The sequence below is a fragment of the Fundulus heteroclitus genome, chromosome 1 (genome assembly GCF_011125445.2).
Source record: "Fundulus heteroclitus isolate FHET01 chromosome 1, MU-UCD_Fhet_4.1, whole genome shotgun sequence".
Classification (NCBI taxonomy): domain Eukaryota; kingdom Metazoa; phylum Chordata; class Actinopteri; order Cyprinodontiformes; family Fundulidae; genus Fundulus; species Fundulus heteroclitus.
Genome location: NC_046361.1, coordinates 23,231,998 through 23,253,346, shown reverse-complemented (window position 1 = coordinate 23,253,346; position 21,349 = coordinate 23,231,998). Strand labels below are relative to the sequence as shown.

General features: G+C 39.9%; 2 protein-coding genes across 2 annotated transcripts in view; one reads left to right on the top strand and one right to left on the bottom strand.

The window, feature by feature from the left end:
• The first annotated feature begins 218 nt into the window (after nucleotides 1-218).
• ube2t (ubiquitin-conjugating enzyme E2T (putative)) lies at nucleotides 219-4,587 on the top strand. Its single transcript, XM_012856381.3, has 7 exons — nucleotides 219-365; nucleotides 1,315-1,424; nucleotides 2,209-2,278; nucleotides 2,360-2,465; nucleotides 2,571-2,669; nucleotides 3,547-3,630; nucleotides 4,300-4,587. The coding sequence occupies exons 2-7, from the start codon at nucleotides 1,316-1,318 to the stop codon at nucleotides 4,414-4,416; spliced, it is 585 nt and encodes a 194-aa protein (XP_012711835.2). The 5' UTR covers nucleotides 219-365; nucleotide 1,315; the 3' UTR covers nucleotides 4,417-4,587.
• A 212-nt stretch (nucleotides 4,588-4,799) lies between these two features.
• Nucleotides 4,800-21,349, bottom strand: part of LOC105920697 (leucine-rich repeat-containing G-protein coupled receptor 6) — a 58,152-nt gene continuing 41,602 nt past the window's right edge. The window contains exons 5-18 of the mRNA XM_012856319.3: nucleotides 20,189-20,404; nucleotides 19,287-19,358; nucleotides 15,548-15,616; nucleotides 15,027-15,098; nucleotides 13,293-13,364; nucleotides 12,813-12,881; nucleotides 12,525-12,596; nucleotides 12,136-12,201; nucleotides 9,949-10,020; nucleotides 8,936-9,007; nucleotides 8,425-8,550; nucleotides 7,466-7,620; nucleotides 6,923-7,003; nucleotides 4,800-6,829 (exon numbers count right to left, since the gene is read on the bottom strand). Of these exons, the coding sequence (XP_012711773.2) occupies nucleotides 5,691-6,829; nucleotides 6,923-7,003; nucleotides 7,466-7,620; nucleotides 8,425-8,550; nucleotides 8,936-9,007; nucleotides 9,949-10,020; nucleotides 12,136-12,201; nucleotides 12,525-12,596; nucleotides 12,813-12,881; nucleotides 13,293-13,364; nucleotides 15,027-15,098; nucleotides 15,548-15,616; nucleotides 19,287-19,358; nucleotides 20,189-20,404 (2,353 nt within the window). The 3' untranslated portion in view covers nucleotides 4,800-5,690. The remainder of the gene's footprint in view (nucleotides 6,830-6,922; nucleotides 7,004-7,465; nucleotides 7,621-8,424; nucleotides 8,551-8,935; nucleotides 9,008-9,948; nucleotides 10,021-12,135; nucleotides 12,202-12,524; nucleotides 12,597-12,812; nucleotides 12,882-13,292; nucleotides 13,365-15,026; nucleotides 15,099-15,547; nucleotides 15,617-19,286; nucleotides 19,359-20,188; nucleotides 20,405-21,349) is intronic.

Below are 21,349 nucleotides of genomic sequence, written 5' to 3'. Positions count from 1 at the left end.
TGGTCTATATGTGTATTTATCAGGTCATCTAACATAATCAGCAAAAATAATTAAACCATTTAATACTCTGTCAACTCATTCATAGTTCCCCGATAATTTTATTGACCCTGCTTGTGACAAATGAAGATCGACGTGTTAGTATTTTATGGGGAAAGTTTTTTTTGTTTTGTTTTTTTTTGCTGTATCGCACACTCCATAACAGCTGGTGGCGCTGTCTACTTCATTTTCCAACCACGACAAGATCAACACGAGAAGAAGACCGTCGCCAAAAGAGGGAAACCTGAAAACTTCGTGCGTGTAGCTTGTTTGTGTTGTGAAGTTGACAAAATTTAATCCTTCAGGGGCGAGTTCAAAGCGTTCAACAGGTAACCCAAAACAAATGAGATGAAAATAATAATAATAATAATAATGTATGAACGACTTCTAGACGTAGAGGTCTTTCTATAGAAGGGGAGCGTGATGTGAACACTTAGCTGACCTGCGGTAGGTTTGCAACAAGCAGGGAACTGGCTTTAAAGTTGAAACCTTACAGAGATACAGACGAGACGAATTATCTTAGAAATGTTTGTGGCTACGATGTTGAAGATATGGGATCCGCTTCGGCTCTGACGGCTCCAGTTCCGCTGTTTGTCGTAATCTAGATCTAACCTTGATGTTCGAGGGGGATTTAGTGAAATATTACTATTTTCAATAAGTGCCTATATCCTTTAAAATACAGTTTGTAACTTTTTGTCAGCCCTTTATTTAATTCGTTTAAACTTAAAACTTGGCAGATTTATTTTACTATTATAATTATTATTATGTCAAACATTCACAGATTGGTTATAAATGCAACATACACGCTATAAAACACGAGTTTCTAATATTTTATATTTATAAAAAATTCTTAATACTAAATATTTTGTATTCCTTAAAACCACATCACATTTAGTCCAGCTGAAAAAAACATTCACAAATGTTCCTAGACAAATTAAACCTGGGCACACCTTTTCTACAAAAATGACTACTATTAAATTGATTTTTATTAAACAGTTTTTAGGATTTAGAAACTTTTAATAGTGCAAAAAATGGGGATTTTTAAAAGGCTTGTTGGCTTGGGACACCGCAGTAAAATCACCTGTTCTTGAGTTTTCATCCACAACAAACTGAAATACCCATTTGGTTGAGAATCTGATTTCAGGATCCTTGTTCTGCTTTGGTGAGGAGTCAGATTCAACTTTGAACAATGTTATGCCACACCCTCATGTTTACATGACTTCATTTGTATTTGTTTGAGTGGCACATTTGCTCCCAGTTTACTCTCTGCCTTTAAAGAATGCAGAGGGCTTCCCGGTTGAAGCGTGAACTTCAGATGCTTAGCACCGAGCCTCCTCCTGGGATAACATGCTGGCAGACCGAGGAGCGGATCGACGACCTCCGAGCACGTAAGCGCGCCGTCACTGGAAATGAAGCACTAAACAATATTTCTATTGATAGTGAAAAAATACATTTAGGATGACAGCGAATATCCGATGGGAGCTCTAACTTTACATTGGAATCATCATTGAATAGACTCCTTCCCTTTTACTTTCACCCCAATTCTGTCTTCCTATTCTTATGGCAAAGTAAAATAATTAATATGCTAATATTTTGACATGTAATAAAACCCTTTTTATGTACTTGAAAAAGGCCAGTCACTATGCATAAAGATTTAGATATCTGTTTATGTTGGCATCAGAACTAAGTGACTGAAATTGCAGACCTGTGTTAATAATCTCAAGCAGAAGTCTTTTGTCAGTAAAATGTAGACGAGGAAGAGGATGAGCTTAACCAGATGAAAAAGGCTCATTGCAGATGCTTGAATTATTACTTATATTTCAAATGATGCTTGGTGCACCTATCTGCAGTCCTAAAATATTACTAGTTAGGAATTGTTGAAGTCTTATCCAGGAATCTTGAAGAGATTGGAACTGTTAGTTTTTGTTGGTAGGCTTGATGGCATTCATTACAAAGAGCTCTGCAGAAATTTGACTTTGTGTTTGGAATCCTTACAAATAAGTGCTTGTAAAATTAACTTTGAACCCAATTTGGCAGTTTTGTATAATGTACAAAAATTGAAACATTTTAAAATATCTAAGGATACGATGAATAATTTAATTGAAGTGATTTGTTTTAATAGTGTAAATCAGATGATTTTCTGTAATTTATTAGTATCACCTTCTCTTGCAGAGATAGTTGGCGGTGCAGAAACTCCTTATGAAGGTGGAATCTTCTCCCTGGAGGTGAAGATCCCAGAAAGGTACTTTTCCATCATTTAGAAAATTCATGACACGGAGTTTTGCCATTTAAAAACAACTGATCTGCTGCTGTTGTGTTTCAGGTATCCATTTGAACCTCCAAACATTCGGTTTTTGACCCCAATCTACCACCCAAACATTGACAACTCGGGACGAATTTGCCATGATGCTCTCAAACTCCCACCAAAGGTTGTGAGAATTATACATTGTTGTATTTTGTGTTTGCTTTCAAAGACTTAAGCATAGATTCATATGTTGGATCTAATAATCACAGCCGTTTTTTTTGTTTTTCAGGGTGCCTGGAGGCCATCTCTAAATATCTCTACCGTCCTCACCTCAATCCAACTTCTCATGGCTGAGCCCAATCCCGATGACCCGTTAATGGCTGATATAGTGAGTTGCATGTAGTCTTTGTAATTGATTTTTTTGGACTCTGGTCACAGCTGAAAGAGCTGGCACTCCTGAAAATGTTCCAGAAAATGGAAGCATTTCTCATAGAAAGTTCTTGCCAGTAGACAGGTTTTGTTACACACATGTTTATGTCCTTTGTGTGTATTGGAAAAACACCAAACGGCAGAGAGAAAACAAGCCAAATGTGACGAAAATCTCCAAAAATGGGCCGGTTAAAAATGGTCTCACGTTTTTCTACGCACGATAGTTAAAATGGCTTTACTGTGACCGTCGAGTGCAAATTTTCATGGCAGGATCGAGCCACTGTGTCGAATTCACTGTGAGTTTAGTTTGTCCCACATGCTATGAATGCATCACTCGCTCCTCCAAACTAGAACGGTTTCTTGCTGGCACGCACACACACGCACTTACTTAGGTTGACGAGACAGCGAGAACTATGCCGACAGCGGGAGTTTCAGCCGAGCAAATGAATGAGACCGAAGAGGGTCCGGTTCCGAAGAGAAACAGCACTGGATCAATAATATGGCAGAGGTTTGGATTTCACAAGGAGGATGGCGAACAAAATGCGGTAATTTGCAAGACATGCCATAAAAGCATTGCCACAAAAGGTCAGCAGTACCACAAATTTATTCCACCACCTAAAAACTCCTCCACTGCTAAATGAAGACTGTTGTAAACTCTGCATGTCTACATGAGCTGCTTCGTTAAGGGCTTGAAGAAACATAAAATATCTCTCTCTTTTTTTTTTTCTTTGTTGGAAACACCGTCACCCATTTACCACAGCTCGTAAACTATAGTTGTGTTGATTGTAATCTGTTGGATGTTTATTTTTGTATTTATTTACTTATTTTCAATGCAGTCGTCAGAGTTCAAATACAACAGACACGTGTTCACAGAGAAGGCCAAGAAGTGGACCCAGGAACATGCAGTTCAGAAGAACAAAGTAAGACTTTTTCGGCATTTGTATAGGACGCGGTTGGTTACACAGCACTGTAGTAGCTTATCTGAACCACAAGGCTGTGCTGTGGTTCCTAGATTGAACCCCTACGATGAGTAAGTCACAGTTTTCTGAGAAGTCTTGGGATGCCGCCTTTTTCTGTTTGTTCTTCAAGAGAAGCCAATGTATTTATAGCATCACAAGTTTATTTACATTTCTTCAGCTTGTCGGTACTTTCAAATGTTTTCACCTGTGTACCAGCAGCTCCTTTACTTTTTCTGTTCTTCCCATTCCTTACACGGTTCTCAGAAAAAAACAAAAACATTTGTGTTTTCTGGTTGTGCCACAAAGCAAGTTGTCACACTTATTTCCACTGTGAAATCACCTGAACACTGCACAAAGTGAGTGGGTTTACTGACAAATAATTCAGCTTTAAAGGACAGTTTATTTGCTATTTTTTTTCCATTGTTCATTTGCTGCAGTTCCATTATTTATTGTTCATAATAGTTTTGTGGGCCCATCTAATGGACATGCTGTGATTCATCTTAAGGCACCAGTTTCACAGCTTGAGTTGTATGCTCATTTGGGTCTTAATTGAATTAACTGTTCCATTTTAGGTTAGAGAAAGTCACTAACTAGCAGATTGTCTAAAACAGTGTTTGTGTCCTTGCTTAGGGAGTTGTGGAAGACGACAAAGAAAATGCTACAGATCAGAAGGAGTCGTCTCGGAAACGAGATGCGCTCTATTCCCTGCGGGAGGCAGAACAATCTGTGAAGAGGCCCTGCGTGTAGTTCCCCCATCGATTGACTCGCTTCATCTTGCAAACCAACATTTCTTGTGCACCTCTTAACACATTTTATTATTTTTTTTCTTTAATCTGCTGCTTACATGTTGAATAGATGCCATATTTATAAGTATACTGTGTGCCTGTGATTAATAAAACTTTGAAGATTTGTTTGATACAGTGTCTTAACATCTTTTTTGTTATGAGGGTGACCTTGTGTCATGAGCAGAGAGTTTCAGGTTTACACAATATGAGGATCATAACTTTATTCAAACACTTGTTTAAAAGACATGTATAAAGTATGTACAACCTAAAGGTACAAGTTTTGTTTTTACAAACTAAAATTTTATTTCTTTATATATAAAATTATATATATTGCTGTTTTATAAAAAAAAAAAAAAAAAAAGAGAAACATTAATAAGGCTGTAGTGAGTCAATACCATAGTTCAGAGGTAGTTACATTGTATGTATATGAAGGTCACTAGCCTACTCTTAGGTTGGCAGGAAAACAGCTATGTCCCATTCAATCCATAAGACTGCTTAATGCTTGTGGGGCAAAGTTGCATATTTTTGAGCAAAATCATGTAAACCATATAAAACCACATGTGCAACCCAGATCATTTCTCAGCTAAAGAATAGCATTTTTTATAAAAAAAAAAAAAAACTTCTATTACACAGCTGTAAAGTCTTATATGTAGCTGTAAAATTGCTGTGGACACAACATGTTAGCTTACGGTACATTTTAAAAATTAGCTGGTATGTTTGACAATTCCCCTTTAAAAAAAACAACTTAGTGTCATAATTATATTTAGAAACACAACTCCACTTAAACATTAATAATATGCAACGTCTGGGCCACATTTGTCATCACATTTCATTATGAACCTTTATTCCCTCAGGGTAAACCATTTATCTGCATGTAGCTTTGATTTTCAACATAATTGACAGCCTTTTTTTTTTTACATTGTTCACTCAACTCTTTGTTGATTGACTCAGTCAGCTGGATAGTCTCTGAAAACGTCCTTTAGTTCAACTGTACTGGCAAAGAAGCAACTATCAGTCCCATTCTGGAGAGAGTCTTGTTTGCTTGTCAACGTCTCTTTAGTAGTCAACATCTTTAGTTGACTCGTTCTCAAGAGCTTATAGATCGGTAGCCCAGAAATGCTGCAATGAAGCGGCCCTTTAATGTCCACCCCTCGGTATAAGGTGAGTCATTGTAGCATAGCACAAAAGGAAAAAAATGGTAAGAATCGTATCTTGATCCAGTATCTCCATGAGTCATCATTCTGTCTCCCTTTCTCGGACTGTCACGGTTGGTACTTGGCAAGGGATGAGGTGAAGAGAGGATGTAGAGGAGCATTGAGAAAATCTGATTGTGTCCGGTCCCTGCTGGGGAGATGGCCCTGCACTGTACCTGGCATCGGCGTCAGTCAGTGAGACCTGTGTTGACGAATCTGAGTAGGAACTCTTTTCCGTGCCTACAGAGACCAGAGAGTCCAAGGTGCGGTCCCGGCGCAGCTGTGGGCGAGCTTTGGGGCGAGACCAGGAGAACAACTGAGAGTGGTCTCTTGTGAAAAGGAGAAAGAGCAGAGGGTTAAGGCAAGCGGGTAGGGGCTGTAGCAGAAGAAGGACTGATTTCAGAACCTCCTCTCCCAAAGAGAGAAGACCCAGAAGGGAGCAAAGTGATAGGAAAGCAACCGGTACGTAGAGAAGGCCGTTAGTGAAGATCAGACAGGCAACATGTTTGATCATAGCACAGTCCCACAAGCCCTCGCATTCCCCCCGAAGCAGCTCCCAGTACAAACGAATGTACGAAACGGTGACGATAAGCAAGCAAATAGTGTTTATCATAATTAGTGCCAAGGGGAACCCCAGGGAAGATGGGGAACGAGAAGATGGCGTAGGCAGGGGTGAAGGAAGGCAGAAAGGTGAAGACCCATACTCCCCCACTCCGAACAGTGGGAGTGAAGCAAGCGTTAAGGAGAGGGTGAGACAAAAACACGCACATGTCCACACGCTGCCAAGGGACGGTGATTTCCCGTAGGCGCGGGCACATGTCACGCTCACACCGCACTGCACTGCTGCCAGAGTCAGCAGCAACACACTGGCCTCGGATGCGAACACCCAAACCCATCCTGTGGCCTGACAACCAGGTCCCCCCTCCCAGCGGGCTCCGTGGTCACTGAATTCCCCCAGGGTGAGAGCGTCCACAAGGACCAGTGTGCACGAACACACCCCCATCAGCAGGTTGGAAGCGCCCATACAAGCCACGATGAAGCGGAGCGGCGACAGGCTCCCGGGTGATCCGAAGAGAGACAGAAACAGGATGGCATTTCCCAGAAGAGACACCAGGGAGATGAACCACATGCCAACACGGACGAGCCAGCTGCCCAGAAGGGAATCACAGGGACGGAAAGGGCCTGCAGCATAACAAACACAAAACTCTTGTCAATACTTGTCACAGCAGTTAAAGTTAAAAAGCTTTATCATATCCAATCTGTGTCTTCAGTTACCAGGTATGGGAGTGCATTGGACACTGGTCTGTATCTTGGATTCTTCTATCTCCAGCTGGAATTCCTCCAGATCGGGATCATCTAGAGGATAGCGTTGTTGTTTGGTCAAAATACAAGGACAGAACTTTTTTTTTTTTGCATACTGTGCAGTTACTGAGTTATTTTCAGTGACAAACAAAATATTTTCAAAAGTCAACAGGCACTAAAATTTGATTATCACTGCATGTTTGTTTGTACGTGTTGCTGCAATAAAACTCAATTAAACAGATATATCAGGATTTAATTGCTCTTTGTTTTTGTTACTGAGGTAACAATCAATCTTAATCTAATTTTGATTTGATGTAATCACGTTTTGAGTTATTCAAATGAAATAAAAAAAAATACTATGTGTGTTGTGTGTGTTTATGCAGCCACAGGAATGCACTATGAGCTTAATGTGGAAGGGTTATTAAATCAGGTGCCAGGTAACAGTGGTTTTAATAAAATGCTGACATATTTCAAAGCTGAGAATAATAACTAGATTGTAAGGTTGCGTTGTCTTACAGTTTACATCTGCATGGACGGGGTACATGGCCACCGTCCTCTTGTGTAGGTCTTCATTGGTGTGGCTCAGCTCTGTGTCCCACTGGGTGGAGGGCTTGTGGCTGTTACAGGATGCATATACACAGCACTGGTAGGCATAAGGCATCTCTATCACCCTGAAGCAGATGGGAACAATATCAATTATCAGTTTAAAAAAAAAATGCCAAGGCTGGTGGTATTTACGAGAAGTACAACAATTAAACCATATTGCTTTTGATTTGATCCTTAACTTTATAGCTTCACATTCTTCACCTTATACCAAACAAGACCTTCAAACAAATATGGTAACAAGAGTTAACTTCCCAAATTAGATGTTATTTTTTTATTCATTGTCTAAACCAGTTTTTTGTCAACGCTATGCTGTGTTACAGATGCAGTCGGAACTCGGAGATCCTGACTTCCAGTCGGAAGAATCAACGGGTACAGCAACTATTGTCAGATTTCCCCTCGGAAAGTCTGAGACATTTTTTAAGGCCGATCCTTGGACACAAAATGGCGGCCCCTCGCCTATACAACAGTAAGGTGTGACGAAAAGATGTTTATTTTATAAGACATAGATGTAAGACTATGTGTAAAGTCAATGTCACATGTAGCGGCTGCGACTCTTAACCAAGCAAATAAAAAGTGGTGTTTACAAGTGGAAAGTTTTAAACAATGTTTGTAAGAGGTTCTATGAACAAACCAGTTTGTTTTCTTGGCCATTGCCATGTTGGAATCATGACCTTTTCTTTAAATATTTTTTTTAAATTTTTTATTTTAGAATTCCGACCTGTCCAGCACCTCTGGTCTACGCTCAATTCAGGAAGGTTTTGCAGCAATATTTTGTATTTTGCCAGCCACAGCTGGCAGTATGCACACCTGGAGCATTTTCTAGGTTAGAAAAACATTCCATTTTTATAGCTGATGTATTTGTATGTTACCTCATGTGTGGGAAGTGATCAGGACTGAAGGCCTCGTATAATTCTTTGTTCCCCCTCAGCTTGAGGTGGGTAAGCCCCCCCAGACCTGCAACCGGTACAGAGCTGAGACGGTTCTCACTCAGGTCCCTGTTGTGAAATAAAAAATAAAATAAAAAAAGAGAAGCAAAATGTTATGCGTGTGAAGTCCTTAGAGTAAAAAGAGTTCCATCTCTTTGATATTCTAGCCAGTTTAGACATGTTACCAGATTATCTCTGGATAGTACATATCAGATTAGACAAACTTCAATCTTCACACAAATTATGCAATTTTAAGTTGGCATGACTTAAAATGAGGCCTTGACTACACATTATCGAGACAAAAATGTTGTGTGAACCTGTAGCCCACATTTCTGACATACTGATATTTTCTGATACCCAACCTTGTCACACATTTAAGTGAGAAGGTACCGCTGAAGGATCAGATAAAACGTATGACAAGCTAAGTGAGAGATGTGTATCTGTTTTTGCTCACAGTTTGATCAAAGAGTGAAGTGAGGTGAAGGCATCTGGGTGGATCCACTCAATCATGTTCCAGCTTAGATCGCTGTCAGAAAAAAAACAATACAAAAAAGATTCAAGGTGAACTGAAATTGACTCATTGGAGTTACAGTTACATTCTTTAAGCAGGTTATGTGAATTGCCAAGTGTATTTTTTTATTTAATATTTTTGTATTTAAAATAAGCATAAAAAATGGAAATCCCCCCTCCATGCATCCATCCATCCATCCATCCATCCTGTCTCTGGTGTTTACAGGTTCCACATTTAATCCTAAGCACTGTATGGTTGGCATTCTAAAATCTTTAAAATGTGCTCAAAGGGACTGAAATTTTTATACTTGGGAAGTTCTTATTAATTTTAATAAGTAAGCAGTTTACTGACACCTTGTGTTCTGTGTAGTGGCTGACCACTAGGTGTCAGAATTAGGATACATAAATTACTCATTTAGACTTTACCAGTGCTTTTTATTTAATTTAATCACCTTTTGTCTTTTAAGATTCATGATAAAAAGTTTGATTTTTTTCTCTATATACTGTTTGTGTTTCATACATTTAACATTTTAAAGAAAGAGTTGAACCTATTTGGTATATCAGAAATGGAAAGCTGGAATAAAAAGGTAAACATGTATCTTGGCTATTCATATTACCATGTTCTAACCCACAATGACTGCATTCAGAAATGCAGTAATTGTCTTTTCAAGTATTGCTTGCCTCTCAAAGTACTTTACAAATCAAAAGCCTTATTCACCAAATGCCTTTTTTGTATACATTGACTAATTATCCTAACACATCCACACCCACTATGATACATTGGGGGCCATATGGAACTACTGCCAAATTCCAAACATGTGAACTGGATCATCTGGTAATAAATCCTCTAACATTTCATTTCATAAATGACCCACTCTCCTGTGGACAATAAATTTCAAAGAAACTAATGTGAGACATGTGGGAGAAAGTGGAAAATTAGATTGCAGATTGACTCACAGTGCTCTGAGAGAGGTGAGCTGCTGGAAGGTGCTTGACTCTATTCTTCTGATTTGATTATGCTGCAGTCCGCTGTTGTAAAGAGAAATACAGAGGCTTACATACAGGGAAGCAAACAAGATGTTTACAAGTTAAATAGAAAATTCTGACACATAATAAAAATAACATATTTTTGATAGAATTTATACAAATAATTACAATAAAACGTGTAACATTTTAGATTTGTTTAAAAGAGAAGAGCAATAATTGTACAAAAATAATCTAAAATATTGTTTATTACAGTTAAGATCACGTTTAAAGAAATAAAACTACCAAACCAATCCATTCATTGTCTTCCACTTATCCGATAATGGCAGGACAACAGGTCTAGGAGGAGAAACACAAACATCCCTTTCCCAAGCAACGTCTTCCAGTGAATTCTGGGGGAACCTGAGGTGTTCCCAAACCGGAAGGGATACATAGTCTCTCCAGTAAGTTTTGGGTCTTCCCCGTGGTAGACCCAACATATAAAACCAGTGGGACATATAAAACCCCCAAAGGGAGGCGCCCAACGGACTGCCTGATCAGATGCTCTACTTTGAGCTCCCCCCTGGTAACAAATCTAAGCTTCCTTTTTGCCTCAGTTCTTACTTCACCACAACAGACTGGAGCAGTCCTTGCATTACTACAGATGAAGCCATCTGTAACACCCCAAAGTAAGCTGTCCCAGGGAGGCTGAGAAGTGGTCCCCTTTCTTAAAAATTGGGCAAACCATTCCAGTCTGACACTGCAGCAGTGGTGTCCCAAGACTTCATGTGACATTGAAAAGGCCTACAATGTCCAAAACCTTCAGAAACTCAGGCTGGATCGCATCCACCTCTGCCGCCCTGCCACCACGGAGGTTTTTAACTACCTTAATGACTTCTACCACAGAGATGGAATTTCATTCTCCTGATTGATTAGGTTATGCATCCCCCACAGAGCACCTGGTGACTGGATTGAGGAGCTCCTGAAAGGGCTCCTTCCACTGTCACACAATGCCCTCCCAAAGGATACACAGCTTGGAATGGTCACCGTTTCCCTTTACTGAGTTGCCAAATGGTTTTCCAGAACTTGCTTGTGGCCAACCGAAAGTCTCTCTCTATAGTCTCTCCAAATTCCTCCCATCTCCAAATTTTAGCTTCCACAACCATAAAAGCTGCAGTACTTATGGTTGTGCTATACCTGTCACCTGCTTCAAGAGTCCCTGGGGAAAACCAAGTCCTAAAGGCCCCCTCTTCAGCTTGATGGCTTCCATCACCACATGTGTCTATAATCAAGTCATCTAGTTGTCACTGCAACCGACACTGATAACACTCAGACCACAGCTTCTGGAAGCTAAATCAGTAATGGAGGTCCTGAACATGGTCCATTCCGATTTTATGTCCCCAGCCTCCCTTGGGAGATAAGATAAATTTCTCTTGAAGGTGTGAAAGATCACTCAGACAGGTTCCTTGGCCAACGTTCCCAGTTTACCAACACTACTCATTTGGGCTTACCAGTTTTGTCCAGCAGCCTCCTCTGCAACCGGACCCAACTGGCCACCAGGATAGCTCACCCCCCCCCCCCTCTTCTACCCAAATCTCCAAGAGGTAATGCAGCAGGTTTTATGATACAATTGCAAAATTGATCATTGACCTTTGGCCGATGGTGGCCTGGTACCAAGTACACTTATGGGCCACCTTTTACTCAAACTTAGTGTTTGTTATGGACAAACACAGAATGCTGCACAGAATGTCCAGCTCACTAAAGTAACTACTAACTACTAACTAAGTAACTAAGTATGCTTTCTGCAGATATAATTACATATTAGTATATTGGTTGGTCGCTCATTCAGTTGCCATAACAGTATGCATTTTGCAACGAAGGAACTATTTCCAAACAGCCTGTTTTGTTTTCCTTTGTTGTAAGAGAAGAGCGTAGTGACCTTACAGCCAGCTGACCAGCACTGTGCAGCAACAAGTGGGGAACGGGCAGCACTGTCTTTCTCTATGCTCCATACAGTTAGAGAAAACACTGGTTTCTCTGGCAACGTATCAGAAAGACTTTGAACCATATGATAGAACATCTTAGCAAAGAAAAATGTAATTGTTTACTCTCAATTGCCTTGACACCAATAACAGGCATATTCCACAGTGAGCAGTAGTTTTGAAAGTGAAAATCACTCACATTTCTTGAAGTGCAGAGCAGTGGTAAAAACTGGGAAGATCATCAATCTGGTTGTAAGACAACTCTCTGCAACAGCACATAGAATTGTTAACGATACACATGCATGCAAAGTTGAAAAAAAAGATGCAGAAACACAAGGACCCCCTATTGATTTATGGTGTGGGAAATTAAGGAGTGACAGAAGAACTTAGGTTTCAGCTCTGTGAGCAAGGGGGTATACTGCAGGACAATGCATTTTTGTTACTAACACGTTTTGTTCTAGAGGTTTTGGTAATACTGAATTTCACAGTGAAATAATTATATCAGTTATGGTTATCTATCGCTGGGGTTTCTGTGTCATTTTCATTTACCACACTTATGTGTGTGCTTGTCTTTTTGTGTTCACTCACAGCACTCTGAGGTGGGGCAACTGTTCACATAGATCCAAGGGAAGAGCTGAAAGGCCAGCCCGAGTCAATGTCCTTTGGAGAGAAAAAAAAAAATGGGATTATTGTTGGAGACTCAGTCTCATGAGAATAATTTATCAGTCTATCTCTAATTTAGGTGGAGAGGCTTTACCAAACCTGTCCATACCTTGCTGATATAAACAGCATACACCTTCGTTATCTCTTTGCTTGTTCCACATGTTTTAGAGTCTTTTACTTGTATGAATATTATTTTCTGCGTTTAATACTTACAATATTTCAAGGCTGGTTGTTCCTTTCAAATCAGGAAACTCTTGAATTTGGGTTGCCCCATTCAGGGAACTGATGTTAAAAGGAAAAAGAACAAAAACTTTAACAACTGTCTTACCTTTTTTCCTCTCCTTCTTATGCTCACTCAACCCCCCCCCCACCCCCCACCCCCAACACACACACACACACACCAATGCAGACCCCGTCTAACAGCTCATTGCAGCCATCAAACTGTACCTCCAACATCAACACAAGCTGTTTTGGCCCTCTCACCAGACATCATAAGTCACACTATTCAACATGTTCTCTGAGCACACTCTCCCCTTACCACATCAGCACACGGCACAGCAATACATTAACACAACATCATTCAGTAGACTATTACACATGTCCGCTGAGCTCCGGCTGCAAAGGCCAGAGGATGATTTAAACAGTGTTTGTGCTAACTCACTGGAATGATTTTTATTACCCCCACATACTTACAGTGTGTGCAGTTTCGGTAAGAACTGGAAAGCAGATTTCCCCACAAACTGGATGGGGTTCTCATAAAAGTGACTGCAATAAAAAGAGCAAAAAATACAGTTGAAACCGGATATTTACATACTCTGTATAAAAATACAAAGAACCCTTTTTTCATTCTTTTTGTCTAATAATAAATTACACTAAACATTTCCTATTTTACGCCTGATGAAATTACCAAACTAATTGAGTACAATTTCTTTTAAGTCAGAACTTTGCACATGAGTTTTACAGTAATATGTGCTAGAAATAGTCTATTAAACTGCATCACTAAGCTCAAAGCTTTGGTGTACGCTACCACACTAATTTGTCATAAGAGTTTGCTTCAATTTTGGCCCATTTCCACTTACAGAACTCCTTCAACTGAGTCTGTTTTAGGTTTTTGTTATTTTATTTTGGTCATCTTGCTCACACACACACCATTTTATCTCTGCTAACACTTTTTTTTTTATGAAACTGAGATCATTTCTATGTGATGGTCACTGTAAAACATTGGCTTTATTGTCCTTAAACCTTTTTGTAACTAGTTTGTCTTTACACTTAGGGTCTGTTCATTCGCAACACTCATTTGTACTTGTGACTTAATTGAAGCTTTAACTTCCTGAATGATCATTTGAGATGTTGCTTCAATGTTTCCATATCATGTTCTTTCTTTGTGCACCAGCCCTCTTTGCAGCCATACAATCCTCCAACATGATACTACCCAATACTTCACAGGTGGAATGGTGATATCAGGCTTGCAGGCTACCCAGATTTTCTTCCAAATTTATCAATGCTTATTATAGGCAAACACTTCAAATTTAGTTCTATCACAGGACAACATTTCCCAGTTTTAAGATCTATCTTCCCCAGTACATCTACAAAATGTAATCTGGCTTTTAAAATGTTATTTGCATAATGGCTTCTTCCCTTCAGAGTGGCATTTCTGTAGGTGCAGATAACGGCGCTCTCTTTCCAGCTTCAATCAGCATTTTTGCAAGGTCTTTTGCTTTTGTTCAGGGTTTGATTTGCATGTGGTAGAGCAGGACCTCTTTATCTCTGGGTCTCAGAACCCTTTCACCCTCCTACATGGTACATCTTTTGAGCATTACCATGCTGTTAATACTCCCAAAATAAACATTTAAACACATGAACATGGACCCTTCAAGTATCTTTAAATTGCATCCAATGATGGATAGACTTGTGAAGGTTCATATTTATCTTCCTGATAGTTTGCCTGATTTCTTTTTTTTTTATGATGTCACACAAGGAAGCAGTGTGTTTAATGTGTTGCCTTACATATACACCCAGAGGCATGCCTTCACTCCGTTCAAATGTTGTGAAATAAAAAGCTTTTAAAGCCTATGTCACCATTGCCCGGGCTTTCCCAAATCGAAGACTTCTGATTCGAAAGAAAGCTTTGAAAACATTGCATAATAAAAGATATCTCAGGTTTTCGGTCATTTAACAAAATAGAATTTTTTTGGTAATCCAGACGGAGCTAAATCAGGAACTGTTTAGTTTGATATAATCCAAGAAGAAAAGGTTGTGTTCCTTTCTATCCACTGTATGGAAATATCTGGTTTCAGTTGTATGTAGACACATTCTGAATGATCTGCTTTGAATGAACCCGTGTTGTAAGTGATGTTGACATTAAATTCCAGTTGTGTTTATTTGACATGTGCAAGTTGTAGCATTGCGAATAAGCATGGGACTCACATGGTTTGGAGCTGAGGGTTTCCCACAAAGGCCTTCTCGGGGATCGCTTTGATGTTGTTGTTATGGAAGCCCCTGAACATGCGAAAAAACATCCCGTTAGTTATTCTTCCAATCAATATGTTTTGCATTTTGGGCCGTTTGCAGGAGTGACAAAACGTGTTTGTGAGCGAGACAGCGAGCCATGTGCCCCCTTCGCATTGCACCTGCCATTGCACAGCTGAAGAACATTTTTGGATACATGAGACGTAAACACACAACACGTTCACTGTATCTATGACACATATGCACGCTGTGAAACATCTGCTGAAGCTGAGGAAAAACATGGTTCGTGCGTGTGCGTCTGTGTGTATGTGCAGGGCGAGTGGCTGCGTGGGTGTGTAACCAGCACCTGCTTGGGGCGAGAGAGATTGTATCCGAGCGCCACATTAAAACCACTTAATGGGATTACTCGGGATAACGCAACCACGATAGTCATGCCGGGCAGGTGGGTTTTCTTGTGTGTGCTAAGCACTGGTACTCACAGTTCCTGAAGTTTGCTTAGTGTCCTGATTGCCACGGGGAACTCCTGCAGATCATTGTAGTTTAAGTCCCTGCACGTAGGATAAACAGTCATGATTAAATAATATCTTGAGTGATTATGTCTGATTTTGGCCCCCCCCCACATGGCATCGACCTTTCATAATATCAACATAGTCCTCATGTAGCAGGGTGGAATTAGGCTGGTCCCGAAAACAGTAAGAGACAAGATAATCAGGCCAAAAGAACACCAGAAGCAAACTAAATGAGAAATGAATGTTGATACCTTTGCACATGAAATTAGTCTTATCAATGTGGCGATTGGGTAACATGGCCTGGACAGCCTACAAATCTTTTGTTTTTTTTAGTAAATAAAAAAAACAGATTGAAATAATTTAAATGCAGATTTATATTTTTTGTAGTCTTAATAAAATGCCTCGCATGATGCAAGACTGAGAAAGAACAGGAGCTCTCATTTTAAAACAGTTTGTGCACAGAGCTGCTGGTTTTACACAATGAGGGCTAGTAGCTGCCCACCTCTCTCTTTACTTTACCTTCTCATTTATTTATTTTTTTCTATCTCTTTATGTTCAGATCACAACAGCCAGCGGTCAAGAGGTGGTTGGCGATAAAGATGTTAAGGTTAGATATGTTGTTCTTTTGACATAGCAGCCCTTTGCAAATCTGAACAGCTCTTTGAAAGAGACATTTTCACACCACAACACCTCCAAGCAAAGAGAGAGTGAAGGATATTCGCATTGTGCACGTAGATTGCAATGATGGTATATTTATTAAGTTCTGTATTTACATGACCATCCAGTTCTAATGTGCATCCATTTCATGTTGATATTGAACATCTTTGTTGGTCAAAAGCTACACCCTAACATTCACAGGATCCATATGATCCACAGTGGGTGTGTCAATGCATGACTCCCTAAACCACATACCACTAATTCTGCATTCTGATTATGGCCCCTGACAACATGAATTGCCTCTAATCTTGTTGCTGATTGGTAAAAGTATGGCAAACCCTCATGACGAACTTGCATAAGATGAGCTACATATGTCTGCGCTTATACTGCATGCCATTACTGGTATACACTTAAATAGTGCCTTTATAGTTTCTCCAAGTACTCTACTTGGATACAGTAGTAGCTTGTCAATAGGGGGAGCATATTGATGGGGGTGCTGCCCCCGTTGAAATGGATTGATTTCAGCATTTTGATTTTATTTGTTTGTTTGTTTGTATGTAGACTTGTATATACATCTGTGATGGCAAGCCACACATGGTAAGAGCACACCCTACAACAATCTGCGTTCTCTTTAATTGACTTTATAGTTATTACTTTAAATATTCCTTAATTATATTTCTTAGTTTATTCCTTTATCACCTTACAATGTTTTTTTATGGAGTGCACACATAATAACACTGCAAGGTCAATTTAGTTTATGTTGTATTAATACTCTTTAACTTTGTTTGAGTTACACTGGTGTTTGGATTTTGGCTTCCCCTTCTGGATGGGCAAAGGGCGTGGCTAAGGGCCGGATCATTGAAATGCAGCTGATGGCCTCATTGGACTGAACCAAATGCCTCATGCCAAGTGGGGGAGTCTTAGGGGGTGTTTTAGGTTTATTTCATTGTTTGAGTTAATAGTTATGTGGCAGCCATTTTGTTTTCCCCTATTGTGTGTCTATGGTTTAGCTAAACCAGTATTTAAGGGCCCTTGTGTGTCACTTCATTTGGTCAGTTTGGTTTGTGTCTGTCTGAGTTCAGTATTTTGAGTTGACCTCTTTTATTGGCATGCCGGTTAAATTTCTAACTTCGTTAAACATTTTTTATGCTTTTGGGTAAATAAAACAACACCTGTGTCCTCCACTCTGTACTGCTTGGTCCCTCGACAACATCTGTTTTAATGGTGAGGTGTGCCGGTCAAATGAGTGTGTATGTATGTTATTAAATTTTTCCCTTCCACGTGACTTCACGCTGGTCTCCAATTGGTGACTTAAATATTCTCCTCAGGGCGCAACTCTCCGCCCCCATGACCAGTCAGCGCATATTGTGTCATTCTTCATGCAATCTGATTAATTCATTATACTTTTGTTTATCAAAGTCACACCAGCGCAGAGGTGTGAATGTCTTGGTCTGACATACGAATGCAAGCAGAAGAGTCACACGACAATGACGTCACATGCACAGCAAAATAAATTTCAGTAATTTATTAACTAAATAATAAATTCACAAGGCTTTTGCTAGAGGAAACAAAGTGGATAAAGGAATGTGGACTAGACCAACCACACTTAAAAATCCAGCAACAGCAAAGGGACCATGTACAGATTTATGTCCAAGTAGAGTTTATTGCCATGTCGTAATCCCCAACCTCTAGTACAACCCCCTAAAAATGTTTTTTTTTTCAGCAGCTGCCACTACTTGGATACATATTGATGCTACTAAAAGATCCCAATACCTTTGATGAAGCAAGCTGAGGCCTTATTTTTTTCACTTAGTAACTGTTGGGAAATGATTGCCTCTCTATCCTGTTTGCGTATGCTGTTTGGGCAGCTCCTCAAAGTAATGATTTATATTTACATGCTAAGGGTTGACGTATGTTGTGATAATGCAGATGGTCTCTCTTATTTCTCATAAGGAGAGCCGCTGCAACAGATTAACCCCTCGTACTAGCACAGTCTCCACGTCAGTGACACCTGTCATTTTACCCTGCCGAATCATCTGTCTCTCCCACCCTGTGTCGGCCCAAACACTTTAACACACACTATTCTGGTCCAGAGGGCAGTATCCTTCTTTTTCACTTTCTCTGGTTTCCCTTCATCCTCCGCAAAGTTTCTCACATTTCCCGGCATGCATTATGGCTTTCAACATGAGTATAAAGCAGACCATACGTTTATGATCACACGGGCAAAGGTACTTGAATGTATTCGCACATATGCTTGCGTGCCCACACACATGCTCATAAAGAAATAATGCATGATTTTTTTTACACTTCAACAGGTTGTTAAAGCAGCGTGCCAGAAACTCTGTTTTCATCAGACCACCGTGAATTTTGCAGGAGGCTTCTCACACTTTCTTTCACTGTGTCAGTTTTCTGCGGTCTCCATATTGGCATGTGGTTAGGGTTAGATTATTGAGGCCATGGCACGTCCTCCAGGAAAACTCTCCCGGAGCCATACTGTGCTGTTCTTGACCTTAGCACTGCCTAGCAATTACTAAATAAAACACAGAGGATTCCATTGATGATGCTTCGAGGTAATCAGAGTGGATCTTTTCATCGTTGCATTCCTGCTCAATTGGTGCTTGTGGCTTTAAAAAATGCTCAAGCACCTGCTGAAATTACCGGGACATTAATCATTATGACTTTATGACTAAACTTCAGAATTTTTGGCACACTTGTTACGAATGATTTAAAAGAAAAAAAAAAAAAAGATGAATTTCAAGTTTTCCCTAGTAACACCCAGCACAATTATGTGCATACAATATAAGGAAAGGCTCACACACACAGTTTGATAAGTGAGGGCTGTTAGTCATATTAGCTTTAAGTTTTCTAGGTTTTATATTAATCATTGCGCTACAATTACGAAGCCTGAACTAAAGTTGGGAGAAATATGGAGATACTAATTTAAGCCCTAAGGATTCAACTGAATACACGTAAAATGTGTGTATATGTGAGACTATTTAAATGTTAAAGGTTATATAATGTTTCAAAATGCATATGAATGTAAAATACTCACAGTGTCTCCAGGCTCTCTAAACCTTCAAAACATCTTGAACCCATGCTCTGTATGTGGTTGTTGTGGAGATGCCTGGAAAAAACCCATAAAACAATCATATTTCTTTGAGGGGGGAAGGGGGGAGGGGGGGGGGGGGCAGGGAGCTGTAATTAAAAAGTTAAGTTTACAAATTACCACTCAGAAGGGATACAGTATGAAAAATTTGAATTTCTAATTGACTATATTTCTAATGGAGATACTCATCTGAAATCCACACCAGATGTCTGTGTAAATTTAAATATTCCACACATAGAAATCAACAACACAAATTGGTCCATGCAGTAAGTCATGTGTGACAAATTGGAATGATACAAAAAAACAGAAAGCCAATAAATAGCTAAAATCTTTCATTCTTAAAAAGCAACTCTGCCCTTTTTCAGTACAAATTAATATCAACTTTCATTGCAAATTGATAGGCTCTCAATGAAGATTAGTTATGAGCATAACTCCAAAGACTGCATTGGGTGTATGCTTTTGAAGAAAAACTAGAATGCTTCCAACCAGCTCTCACTCTGCCTTCAGCTTAATGTGGGCAATAAGGTGAACGGTTGTAATGCTAATGTCGTCAGCACACTCAATAGTAAAAATGTTTCTCATTGACAAAGCATTGCACAAGAAGCATGTCATGATGGGTTAAAGCAATGAGCTCTCAAGACATTTGCAACCATATGTTGCAGAGCATACGGATGCCACTGGTTCCGCATATATTTTTATTAAGACCTGAGTGTGCCTGTGAGCATAATTTTTTGTGTGGATTACTGAACAGGCCTGTGTGTTTACTGTAAAAAAAAAAAAAAAAAAAAAAAAACTGGCATATTTATCTAACTCGCTGTGAAAAAGGTGCAAATCAAGATGTCACTTACAGCACAACAAGCGCTGAGAGGTTGGTAAATGCATAATCTGGGATGTGGGTGATCTGGTTCAGGGCCAGCGTCATTGCCTGTAAAGAGTGCAGAGAGTCGAGGGCCATCACAGGAATCTCTGTCAGGGAGTTGTCGTCCAACCACAGGTGTCTCAAAGAGCTAACGCCTCTGAAGGCCTCAGCTGGCACCCTGCTTAGGAGGTTGGCATCAAGGCGCCTGCAGTATGAAAAAATAGATAATCACTTCGGTTGAGTATTTTTGTGTAAATGCCTTTATGTGTATTTGTGGTTATGTGTCATGACAGTTCGGATTATAGGAAAAGTATATAAGGATTAGACGCCCTTTATTCCCTCTCTTTCATCTTTGCTGCCATCTCTTAGAAGCTACTCACTATGATTTATTCCCCTGCTAAATAAGCTATGTCGAGCTTCACCAGTACAGACATGTATCAAATGCAAGATGAGAAAAACACAAACATGTAGGAATGACTACAGTGAGCCTGTTTTCCATGTCTCCGAGTTTTGTAGTCTTGTATAAAGGTTTCTTCGATCCATGTCCGGAAAAAGGGAAAGGCCATTAAAGGTGTCCTCAGCCGTTCCTTCTGTCTGCATTCTTTCCATCATATTCTCAGTTAGTATTGGGACTGACAGTGCTCCATCAAACCACACAAACACATCTCCTTTCATCTGCTGAAGTTAGGGCGGTGAACACTTTTATGTCTTTAATCATAGAGAAGCTAAAAAATGTTTGTCCTCTTTATTCTTCAATACCCTATACCCAGAGGCAAAGAGTGTGGACACACACCCCGGGTAAATACGCGCATGGATACACACTGTCGATAGTGATGAATGATCCCCTCAAGGCAGGGTTGACAAGCTGAGACCACTTCCCCCCCGCTATTCTTCTTTCTCTGGCCCTTCACATTCATTCATTAATCTCTCTTTGCTCCATCTGGCTCCTCTGCATTGATTGCTAATGTCAACACTGATCCACTCCCAGCCATTGTGGTCTCTTGAATCTCTTTCTTTAGCTCTTCTCCATCTTTGAAACATCCTTGCTTATCAGTCTGCTGAGCAGCTTTATTGTCCTGTTCTTCACTCCCCCCGCCCCCCCAAAAAGCTACACTACAGAGAAAGCATCATCAAAGGGGAATGTGAACTT